This window comes from Lithobates pipiens, unplaced genomic scaffold (genome assembly GCF_037356315.1).
Source record: "Lithobates pipiens isolate NorthernLeopardFrog02 unplaced genomic scaffold, aLitPip1_a1.2 Scaffold_18, whole genome shotgun sequence".
NCBI lineage: Eukaryota > Metazoa > Chordata > Amphibia > Anura > Ranidae > Lithobates > Lithobates pipiens.
The window spans coordinates 133,828,065-133,840,437 of record NW_027507758.1 but is presented as its reverse complement, the minus strand read 5'-3'; the positions used below and the strand labels follow the sequence as shown (position 1 = coordinate 133,840,437).

The following is a 12,373-nucleotide window of genomic DNA, read 5'->3' as shown; positions in this document are numbered from 1 at the left end:
GGAGGGGGTGTCTCCTCTTCCCCCTAAATGGGGAAACTGAGTGGATATGGATACATGTTATGTTTAAACAAGCATAAATCTGAAAAGCTGATAAATCCCCCTTCCCCGCTCCCCCGTCTCCCCTCTGAGGTGACTCTTGCTAAAGCACAGGAAAGGGTGTGACACCTGAAAAAGCTTAAAGCTGATACTCTGGGAAACAGACAGTATCTATCAGAGCAGCTGAAGCAAGGCTGCCACAGGACACAGAAGTGCTGGAACATGAGGGATTTATACAGGCGTTTGTAGTACAGGAGAAAAAAAAAGTACTCTCTTGCCAGTCAAAAGAAAGTATAAACGTCCTTCATTTAATCTGACTTTCTCCTGTGCCAAGCGCATCCACCTCTAGGCAGTGGCGACGGCTTCCACCATCAGGTTCCAGAGGAAAATCACAGGGTCAGGCCCAGGCTCAAAGGAAGACCTGGAGCCGCAAGACTACAAAGCAGAATACTAAGACCTCTTTGTGAAGAGGCGTCTCCTCTGACTAAGGTGGGGGGAAGACTTCTGCATTTCGTAGAAGTCTGGCAGAGGGAAACTCAAGACAGATGGGCTCTCTTCACAGTCCCTAGGATACAAACTAGAGTTTCGGGAGTTTCCGCCATCTCACTTTCTGAGCTCAAACGTTCCCAAGGATCCAGGGAAAAGACAATCCCTGTGTCAAGTATTGGACCGATTATTGACTCAAGGGGTAATCATACAGATCCCCACAGAAGAACAATGTTTAGGTTTCTATTCAAGCCTGCTTATGTTACCAAAACTGAATGGAGATGTTAGGCCCATTCTGGATCTAAAGAATCGGTTCCTAAAAATTTGCTCATTTTGAATGGAGTCTATCAGGTCTCCATCCTACAAGGCTGAGAATTTCTGGCATCCATCGACATCAGGGACGCATATCTGCATGTCCTTATATATTTCCCTCACCAAAGGTTTCTGCGATTCGAAGTGGAACAATGGCACTTTCAGTTCACAGCCTTACCCTTTGGGCTAGCCATCGCACCATGGGTATTCACAAAAATACTGGCCCCACCTCTAGCCAGGTTGAGGGCACAGGGAATAATAGTGTTGGCATACCTCGACTATGTATTGTTAATAGAGCAGTCAGTGACTCACTTAAGGCAAAGCGTATGCATTACAACCAGTTACCTGGAAAGTCTTGGTTGGATCCTCAACCTAGAGAAGTCTTCCTTAAAACCAGTAAGAAGGCTGTATTACTTAGGCCTGATCATAGATACAGCCCAGAAAAGGGTGTTCTTGCCTCCAGCAAAGATCAGCTCCATACAAGAGCTAGTACGGATGGTCAGGTCAAAAGCAAATCCTTCAATTCGCCTTTGCATGAGGTTGTTGGGAAAGATGGTAGCTTCATTCGAAGCTGTCCCCTATGCCCAGTTCCATTCAAGACTGTTGCAAAACAGAATCCTCTCTGCTTGGAACAAGACGATCTAAGCTTTGGACTTGCCAATGCGGCTGTCCCCAAGAGTGTCTCAAAGCCTCAGTTGGTGGTTACAAAGCCAGAATTTGCTGAAGGGGAAATCCTTCAGATCAATAATCTGGAAAGTAGTAACGACAGATGCCAGCCTCTCAGGCTGGAGAGTGGTACTAGAGGAGACGACTGTCCATCAACATCCTAGAGATTCGGGCTGTGTATCTTGCTCTGAATACCTGGACCTCCCAGGTTAAAGAATTGTCCAGTCCAGATTCAATCCGACAATGCCACAGCTGTGGCCTATATCAATCACCAAGGGGGCACCAAGCGTCTCTAAGCTCAGAGAGAGGTGAACCATATCCTAACTTGGGCAGAAAGTAATGTACAATCCCTAGCGGCAGTTTTCATTCCGGGAGTAGAAAATCCACTTGCATACGGAACAGATGTGCTGGTAACTCCGTGGGATCAGTTGTCTCTGATCTACACTTTTCCCCCGATTCAGTTGCTGCCACGAGTTCTTTGCAGGCTCAAGCTGGAAAGAAAGCCGGTAATTCTGGTAGCACCAGCATGACCCAGAAGGTCATGGTTCGCAGAGATCGTAAAGATGGCAGTGGGGGGTCCTTGGCCTCTCCCACTAAGGCCAGACCTGCTATCGCAGGGGTCAATATTCCATCCTACTTTACGAACGCTAAATTTAATGGCTTGGCTATTGAAACCCACATTCTGAAGAAATGTGGGCTTTCCAGGTCTGTTATCTCAACTTTAATCAATGCAAGGAAACCTGTTTCCAGAGCTTTATTTTATAGGGTTTGGAAAGCTTACCTTTCCTGGTGTTAATCCAAGGGTTTGCACCCTTGGAGATATATTAGCCTCTGTACACAGAGGTCGGACATTAAGACGGAAAATGTCCGATCAGACCGTGTTGTCGGATAATCCGACCGTGTGTGGGCTCCATCTGACTTTTTTCGTCGGAATGTCCGTCCAACAAAGTTTGAGAGCTGGATATAAAATTTTCCGACAACATGATCCAATCGGACCTTGTCCAATCGTTTGTAGAGAATTCTGATCGGACAAAGTGCCACGCATGCTCAGATCAAATTACGAGACCAAAGCTATTGGCTACTAGCCTGAACGCAGTCCCATCGTAACGAACGTCATTACGTTATGAACGATCGGATTTTCCGACAACTTTGTCCGGCTGTGTGTATGCAACGAGCGGGGCTTCGTTCCCCCCACATCGCTGGACCCTGGGACAGGTAAGTGTCCGATTATTAAAAGTCAGCAGCTGCAGTATTTGTAGCTGCTGACTTTTATTTTTATTTTTTTAAGGGAAACTCCTCTTGAAGGAAAAAGTGAAGATTGAGCATCTAGTAATGTTAATTAAACTGAAGCTATGTACTGACAGATTTATCCTTTGGATTTAAAGAAGGAAAAAAAAAAGTATAGTAGGTCCCATACTTTGCCTTGGGCCTCACAGCTCTATATCTGCAATGCATCTAAGGCAGCTAATTGATGATTCCTTTTTTTTTTCTTTCGACCAGCAAGTTGAATGAAAAAAAAAAAAAAAAGACTTGATTCCTCCATCCACACACATGATGTGGATGGGGGAATATTCTCTGTTAAGCTATTGTATTCAGACAGGGAGAGACTTCTCCAATGTCAGAATACACTGATCAATGTTGAATGCTTTAACCTACAATGGTGATTGAGTAGGGAAAATCTGACAAAGCACATGTACATAAGTTGATCGGTAGGGTGGGGTAACAGCTCTAACATGAGTATGTAAGACCTTTACCTCTATCAAGATGGCTGCCTCCACACAAAGACAGTGATAAATAGAGCATTGGAAGTCAGTACTAATGAAAAGATCAACTGCAGTCTACAGGCAACACTGGTGACACTTTACAGAGATGAACTCCAGCACTTCAAAAGTATTCCTTTTTTTTTTCCTCCTTATCTAATCTATCATAGCTCATGTCCGAACAGATGCTGAGAAGATAGAAATTCACTGTAGTAGTCTGCACTACATCCAGCCAGCACCGGTCTACTCTGGGTGTTGCTTGAGCACTGGGCATTCTTTTATTGGATGAGGCAAATTATGGCACAATTTCTACCTCATCCAATGAGAGGATGCCTCATCTAACCGACTCCTAAACCTACTCCTATAAATTAGCTCTTAAATAAACCTGATGCAGCTAGAAATTCAAATTAAACATGAAAAAATGACTAAAAAACAGCAGGGGTGGGGGGGGTAGTGGAGAATGGGCACAGAAGGTAAAGCACATGGCATAGAAGGAAGAGAATGACCACAAAGGGGCCAAAACAGGACACCCCCTTGAAATGCGTTGCTGCTTCCATTTCCTGTTAGAGCATGCTCCAATGCAGGCTTTGCCTTCAATATTGAAGTGAAGCCACTCTTAATCTTCATGCTGACCTTCCCTGCCTACTGAGACCAGATTTTATGTGCAATCTGACAGCTGCCAATCCAGCCCCGAACTCACATTATGCTCCAATGCTAGCTCTGCTGAGGTCCTTGTCTTCCAAGATGCTTACCAGCATTGATAGCCTGTCAGACCAGCTCAGATTTTATGCTTTCGATAGCTGTACCATTTGCAGTGTGACACTGATCTCTCCCTGCTTTCTGTTACTTCTGCCTACCATACTGCAATTTGAAAATGAAAGTGTTTGTTAACCCCCCCCCAAAAAAAAGATCCTGTTCCTTTAAAGCATGTTATACAGCAAAGTGTTTGTGCTGTGTAATCCCCCCCCCCATCACCTAAAAAAAACCTGGCTGATCCTGCCTGGCTATGCCCTCTTCTCTGTAAACTGACGATAGTATATCATGGCTGCTGAACCCTGAAACCCTGACACTGTGGTCAGTTTATGTGCTTCCGTCATCTGCATATCTCTGGTCCTCTGGCCCCTCCCCTCCGGGTCCATCTGCTCCTGTGTCAGTGCCCGTCCCCTCTCCTGCTGCTAGAATGTATTTTATTGTCCTATAAAATCCTCTCCATTTCCTAATGATAGGTGCTCCTGTCTGTTTTATAATTAAAAAAATGCCTTCTTTTCCTCATTTCAGAGTGTTATCTGGCGCTCTCGTGCCAGTCTGGCTCTTTCTCTCCTCCTCTTGACCTGCCTAAAGTCAGCGGGGGAATCTTGGCCCCGCCTGCTTCAGCTGTCACAGGAGAGGAGAGAGCCGGCCTGTCACATGATCACCGGGAGATGCTCTGAAATGAGGTATAGAAGACATTAAAAAAAAAAACACCACAAAACAAGAACACCTGTCATTAGGAAACAGAGAGGAGTGTGTGAAGTTGTCAAAGTGGGTTAGCAACCACTTCAAGATGTAAGTGTGCTATGGTTTTTATTGAATGAATGTGTGTTGTTGTGCTGTTTTAATCCCCCTGTATCCTACTTGATGTTTTACACTTAGAGGGGAGAATACAGGGCATTTAAAGAGAAGTTCCAGTCTTTTTTTTTTTTTTTTTTACTTTACCATATTTCCAATGCCACCCTGGTATACAGTGCTCAATGGAAAAAAACTGTTTTAGATATCTTTGGGCGGCACCTTTCTGACTGCCTAGGCAATTCCCATTGACAATCCCAAGTGTCTTTGGAAAGCCAAATGAAGGCTCACCGTAATTGAATACAACATTAAAATGGCAATCAATTGCGCCAGCTGGTTATTAATGTGCAGGGGCAAGATTGGGAGGTGCCTGCTGCGTTGCCAGCTGCACCAAATACAAGAAAGATACACAAGCGGGTTTCAAATGACCACCTGCCTGCTGCAGAGATCGGGTACATTTTTAAAGTTTAAAACTGACCAGCATGAATACTGTTCTAACAGTATTCTAAGTACATTGTGCCAGTAACAACAATTATGGGGGGAGCCTTTTGTTAAAAATGTATTATGGGGACTGGAGCTCCACTTTAAGGAGAAAAATCACAGAGGGGAGAATGCAGGGATGGGAAGGTAGGAAGAGGAGAAAGATCACAGAGGGGGGAATGCTGGGAATAGAAGGATGGGAGAGGAGAAAGACCAAAGAGGGAGGGATGCAGGGAATAGAAGGAAGGGAGAGGATAAAGACCAAAGAGGGAGGGATGCAGGGAATGGAAGGGAGAGGAGAAAGACCAAAGAGTGGGGAATGCAGGGAATAGAAGGAAGGAAGGGAGAGGAGAAAGACCAAAGATGGGGGACTGCAGAGAATAGAAGGAAGGGAGAGGAGAAAGACCAAAGAGGGAGGGGTGCAAGGAATAGAAGGAAGGGAGAGGAGAAAGACCAAAGAGTGGGTAATGCAGGGAATAGAAGGAAGGGAGAGGAGAAAGACTAAAGATGGGGGAATGCAGAGAATAGAAGGGAGAGGAGAAAGACCAAAGAGGGAGGGATGCAGGGAAAAGAAGGAAGGGAGAGGAGAAAGACCAAAGAGTGGGTAATGCAGGGAATAGAAGGAAGGGAGAGGAGAAAGACTAAAGATGGGGGAATGCAGGGAATAAAAGGAAGAGAGAGGAGAAAGACTAAAGATGGGGGAATGCAGGGAATAAAAGGAAGGGAGAGGTGAGAATGCGGCGGAGACTTGGGGTGACTTGTATTGGGGAATGTTTACAGGGCACCAAAAAAGGGAACTCACCATGCTTCCCTACCAGAAATAACTGACCTAAATAGTTTTGTATACATTATGCATTCACTGAGCATTGGATTGTGTTTCACCGATCTAAGCTGATATGATTACATTAGAAGCTATGTTTAGGCTGCACTATCGCATTTAATATGTAAAAGAAAAAGTGTTCTGCCAAATTAGGCAACCCGTCAAAATTTGTAACGTAAATGACATTCCGTCACGGCCATCTTGGTACACCCCACACTCAGCCCCAGTAAGCATACAGTCTGAAGTCGCTAAGCGGACATCTTTTTACACCCACCGAAGTCTTGCATTTCACACCTATTTTTACCACTAAACTGAGCTTATATCGTGAAATACAGTATTTTGATATCCATCAGACTGTTTTGATGTTGAATTTGAAAAGCAGCCGGTGTTCTGTCACATTAGCAAACTTGTGAGATCAGCATGCTTATCACTGCTTTTAAAATTCAACATCAAAACACTATCACGGACTTCTAAATACTGTATTTGACGTTGACGATATAAGCTCAGTTTAATGGTAAAAATAAGTGTGAAATACAAGATTTCGGTGGGTGTAAAAAGATGTCCGATTGGCGTACTAAGATGGCCGTGGCGAGACCTCACTTCCGTTACAAAATCTGACGAGTCGCCAAATCTGACGGAACACTGGGTTGTTGTACAACCCAGAAAGCCACCGCCAAGCACCTCTCAGCCCTGTGACAGCTGCAATTCCCGATTAGGTAACACTAGGGGGCGCTGTGATAACTTCACAGTCGAGCCTGTAGCAGTCTATCGTCTTCCTCACAGCTCGCCCCGGAAGAGGAAGGTCCGGCTGTCTTCTGCTTTCTCGTATAGATCATGTTGGTGCACTCGCAGATGAAGGGACAAGGTCACCCACGTGAGGGAATGCCGTAGGACTGACATGTCAATAGAAGCCAGGTATGGGGGAAGCTGTGTCTGCTGGGATAGGACAGTGCATGTACCTGCTCGCTAGAATTCGTCCTTTCCCCCCCCCTTTTGTTGCTGTTTGTATTCAGCAATACACAGCAGAGAATCCCCTTTGTTTTTGCTATAATAGCCAAAAATAAAATGTGTGAACTCCTTGTTGTCCTGGATTCACCTTGCACACAGGGTCATCTAGGAGCAGTGCGCCCTTTCTGCACTGCAGGCTCCATTCGTATCTGTGAGTCACGATTGAGGTGTCATTAATTGGCAACATAACAATATAATAATATTATTATTATAATAATCAGCAAAATGCTCAATGAGTTCCTTTGTGTGTATCAATCATTGGGTCATCCGCTGAAATCAGTCGGTGTCCCTATGGGTGATATAATGGGGGGATAAAAAGCAAGGTGAGGGGTGCAGCATCCAACCCCACTGCAGGCAGCTAGTCAAAGTCAATGGCAGATCTCCCGTACAGAGTGGTTACCCACATTTAGGGCTCTGTGATCAGCGACTAAAGGTCGGAACGCAGGACTTCTATGTTGTGCGTCCTGAATGCACAGGGCTCTAAATGCTGGTACCACTCAGTACAACGTTCTGACAGCTCTGTGTGTAAGGGACATTAAAGAGTAACGCTTGTTGACAGAAAAAACAATCCCCTTCGAGTGATCTATGTACATTACAAGGATTTTAAAGTGGTTGTAAACCTCCTGAAACCCCCCCCCCCCCCCCGCAAGACAAAGGCATAATGAGCTAGTGTGAATCACATACCAGCTCATTATGAAATACTTACCTTAGAACAAAGCTGTTGCAGTTGTCCCTGCACACCGCTGACATCTTTTCCGAGTTCGCAGGCTCCAGCACTGTAATCGGCCAGAGCTGCGATGACGCATGCACGTGGGAGCTGCGGCACGGGCTTGGAAAGGAATAGCGCATGTGGTCCGTTACCTATAGGTAAAAGTTTGCAGAGGAAGTTTACTTCCTCTTTAAGACCTCTTTCACACTGAGGTGTTTTTCAGGTGCTAAAGGGCTAATAATGGCACATGTAAAGCGCCTAAAAACACCCCCCCCCCTGCAGCCCCTGTGTTGAGAGCCTGAGTGCTTTCACACTGGAGCGGTGCGCTAGCAGTACATTCGGAAAAATCTTGCAATCAGCATCTTTGGATCGGTGTGTACACCGCTCTTCCACCGCCCCTGCCCAGCTAAATCAATGGGCACCGCTGCCAGAGCTGCACTTTTTGGGCGCGTTTAACCCTTCGGCCGCTAGCGAAAGTTAAAAGTGCCCCAATAGCGCCTGAAAAGCGACGCTAAAACGGCGGTAAACAGTGGCGCATTACCGCTGAAGCCTGCCGTAGCTCAGTGTGAAAGGGTTCTAAGCCACTCATTGACATTCCTACAATCCCTTTAAAAGTCGGCAGCTACAAATACCGCAGCTGCTGACTTTTAATAATTGGACACTTACCTGTCCCAGGGTCCAGCGATGCAGGGGAACGAAGCCCCGCTCGCTCCCCCCTCCGCTCGGCGGCGTTATTCCATTGACGTATTGTTACAATGTTTATACTTAAGCTTCAACTGATAAAGAATGTTTTGATTCTTGGCAGACTGCCCAGTTTTTTTCTCTTCCTTTCTTTTGCTGTGGCTTCAGAAGGGCAGAAGGAATTCTTTGCATAAATAATTGTGAAACACTTTAGTCAAGATATCGATAACGATTCTTGATGATTAATTGTGCAGCTCTACTTTACAATCACTTTAAAGTATTTGTAGACTTTGCAGGTATTTCCTCTCACTTCCTGTTGCAGCTATGGGACAGGAAGTGGAGAAATCTCCCCTATGGGCCACAGATAGCAAAGAAACTGATAGGTGTTCTAAACCTCCCTTACTGTATCCAAAAAAAATAAATAAAAAGTTTTGCCGTTTAGATATACGTTAATCAGCGCTCTTTCTAAGTTGCTGAATTCTGATGCTGTTCATGGTCAAAGTTTGAGAGGATGAAGAGGGTGATTGATGCCCAGTAAAAAAAAAAAAAAAGAAGGAAATATGCTGCTGTGTGCCATACCACCTTAGCAATGATTAAGCTTAAAAGGGAAGCAGATATTTAATCCTCCAGGTTATTACAATAGCAGCTTTTACAAAAGTACAGTTGATGGTTATGTTTCAGAGGCATACCCCTCCTTGATCTTAAGGAGGTCTTTATTTATCTTTAGATATATTATATTATTTTTATTAAAAACAAAGGATACAAGCGTAACCATAATAAAAAGTATCAAGAAATTGATTCCAAAAAAGGAAAGATGTCTGGTTGTTAAAGGCATATCCATGAGAATAAAACCAGAGATGCAACTGTTACCAACAAGGTGGTCAAGACCCCATTATAACTACTGCAGGGTGAGTATACTTTAGGTCAGGGATATGCAATTAGCGGACCTCCAGCTGTTGCAAAACTACAAGTCCCATCATGCCTCTGCCTCTGGGTGTCATGCTTGTGGCTGCCAGAGTCTTGCTATGCCTCGTGGGACTTGTAGTTCTGCAACATCTGGAGGTCCGCTAATTGCATATCCCTGCTTTAGGTGCTGGAATCAAGATATATATTGCTCAGGAGCACATTGAATGTATAAAGGTGAACACAAGCAACTAAACCATAAAGAGGAAGAGATGAAATGGATACAAATAAATAGAAGGCCAAAGTTTTGATATCCTTCACGTGGGGGCTCTGAAACCTCAACCAGGGCAAGAGAGTCAAGAGGATACAGGGCCTTTCCCTGTAATGACAGCAGCAGGCCTATACCTGAATATCTTCTCAGGATCATCGAAAACCCACAGGGGTTTGAGGATTGACACCCTGAACAGCACAAATCAAGAAGAGAAGAGGAATTGGAAAGGGAAGAAAAAAAGAACAGAGACTACAATCACTGACAGGAGTCGCCTGCATCCCCCTGGGTATTGGAGGCATTAAAGTATCAGGGATATATTCATATGATTGGCCCAAGGCTCCCCCACACAGCCTCAGATTTCTGTACCGAGTCTAGCCTACCATCCACTTTTGTGACATTATCAAAGACATTTTTCTTTTAATGCTACAGTTAGAGATAACATGGCTTGTTTTCAAGAATGAGCTGTAGTCAATTTGGCCCCCAGTAAGATGAAGAATATTAATCTCGGCATGTTCTTTGGCACTCTATCTACCGAGTAGTTGCGTAATTCTGGAAGGAGACCTGGGAATTTGGAAACCTGTGATCTTACGAATCGGCTGAAAAATCCTATTCCAGAACCCTCTTATTTACGGACATTCCCACCAGGTATGTAACCGAGCCTAATATACCACAACCTCCAACACAGAGGGGAGAGGAGGAAGAGTATCGTTTAGCCATTCTGGACAGGACGAAGTACCATCTTGACATAGCCTTGAGGCTTGCTTTTATCAAGGTGATGTGCATCCCCTGAAAAGAGCAAAAGAAGGCCCTATGTCAGTCTTCCAGATTTCCAAGAGGTCTTTTTCTCATTCTAGCATGTATAAAGGTTTGGTGGAATCTCTTGCTAGTGACTTCTAGATCAGATATGCCTTCCCTCTGCTCCATGGCTTGGCCACACCATTGCTGGTATGCTGTGATGCTAGGAGGGTCAGGTGAGAAATTTGATAAAATGAGGACTTTATTTCTTTGACAACAAGTTACCACGATCACCTGTATTTTGGTAGACTGCTACACTAATAAATGGGACTCATCCCACTAAACTGGGATTAAATTTGTGTTTTATTTCAACAGAGAAAGCACTTCAATGCTTATTGTCTCATGTTATTTGAAAATAGATGCATTTAAAAAAAAAATTTTTATTCTTTACAGGCAAGTCTAATTCTCCTTGAGGGATCTCATCAAAGCTGGCATAATGTCTTCAGTCGCAGGAATCCGGCTGGGTTTATGCTTTCTGCGTTATGGGTCACAGCCGGGGTTGCCCTTTGTGTTTTTTTGCAGAAAAAGTCACAGCATTGCAGATCCAAGGTCTAAAAATTCTGGGAAACTTTCATCTTCTTGTGGACTATCGACTGTTGCTGGTCAGTTGCAGACCAAACCCTTCACAGTAGACTTGTCTGAATTGAGGGAAGAAATGGATGTACTCAAATCGTTGAAATACCCTAAAAAGTATATAACAGACTCTGGACTAGTGAAAAACATTTTGTACGCCCTTGATCCTTGGGCTCATAGAACCATGCCAATTATAATGGAGTGCAACCCAGGTAACCTCTATAATTCTTGTACATATTAACATAATCCTGAAATACTTTAGTAAAAATGCTTAAAATGATTTATTTAAAAATGATTTACAAAATCTCCATTGTTTTAAAGAAGATGCTTCAGAGTATGGTGAACAATATGCATTTAGTGTTCCAGGATTAAAAACCTAATTTTAGAAGTGGGGACTCAACCGGGTATATCCTAGCTTTGTATTGACTGTCATAGTTTTGTTTTGATTGACAAGTTTTTTTTTTTTTTTTTTTTTAATTGTGCAGCGGTCTTATATACATAGACAGTGATACATTAGAGGAACCACACAGAGGTCTCCAGGTACACGTTCTTATTTCTTTATCGTACATCATAGGACACAGAGTCTCAAGTAATTACTTGGTGGGTTATAGGCCTACCTTCAGGTGTTGACACTAGTTTAACCAATACAGGAAGTTGATTCCCCTATATAACCCCTCCTTCCAGGAGCACTCAATTTTTTCGCCAGTGTCTAAGGTGTTGGCCACGAGTGAAGATGTGCTCTGCGGAGCTCCAGGAGGGATCCATGCTGGATTTAAAGAAACCTCCACAATCAGATCCATCCTCGCCACTGAGGCCATAGGATGGTACCTGGACCTCGATGCAAGAACAAGGTTTTGCCTGTAATGCTTGTCTTTGAGAGCTGGACCCTAGGAACCAGGACTCCTTTTTTTTTTTGGTCTTGCTACATTTCCTAAAGTTGTCCTGAGGGGTGCTACACAAGGCCCAAAGGAGCGGAAAGGGCCCAGTCTTTGAGCATGTTTAAACGCAGCCCGCCGTGATGGGTGAAAGTTGGATCTGTCTGTTAAATCAGCAGTATCCTGCAGCGAGGAGAAGGTAAGGGAAGAAGCTTTTGCTTTTTTCCTTCAATATGCCTTATAAATGTCTCCTCTATAAGGAGTAACTTACACTACTTAAGATGTGTCTTTAGTGCAGCTCTGTCTCAGAACATGTGCGGTCCCAGTGGCAGAGGGAGTTCTTACTTAAATAGATCTTATGCAATTTGGTAAAAAAATACAGCAGTTGCTAATACAGAGATTTGTATAAACTTCTATATGGGCGGTGGCTGATTGACGCAGCTGCTTTAACTG

At 44.1% G+C, this 12,373-nt stretch overlaps 1 protein-coding gene across 1 annotated transcript in view; it reads left to right on the top strand.

The window, feature by feature from the left end:
* The first annotated feature begins 6,861 nt into the window (after positions 1–6,861).
* Positions 6,862–12,373, top strand: part of TFB2M (transcription factor B2, mitochondrial) — a 71,899-nt gene continuing 66,387 nt past the window's right edge. Inside the window, exons 1-2 of the mRNA XM_077486141.1 lie at positions 6,862–7,020; positions 10,866–11,257. Of these exons, the coding sequence (XP_077342267.1) occupies positions 10,909–11,257 (349 nt within the window). The 5' untranslated portion in view covers positions 6,862–7,020; positions 10,866–10,908. The remainder of the gene's footprint in view (positions 7,021–10,865; positions 11,258–12,373) is intronic.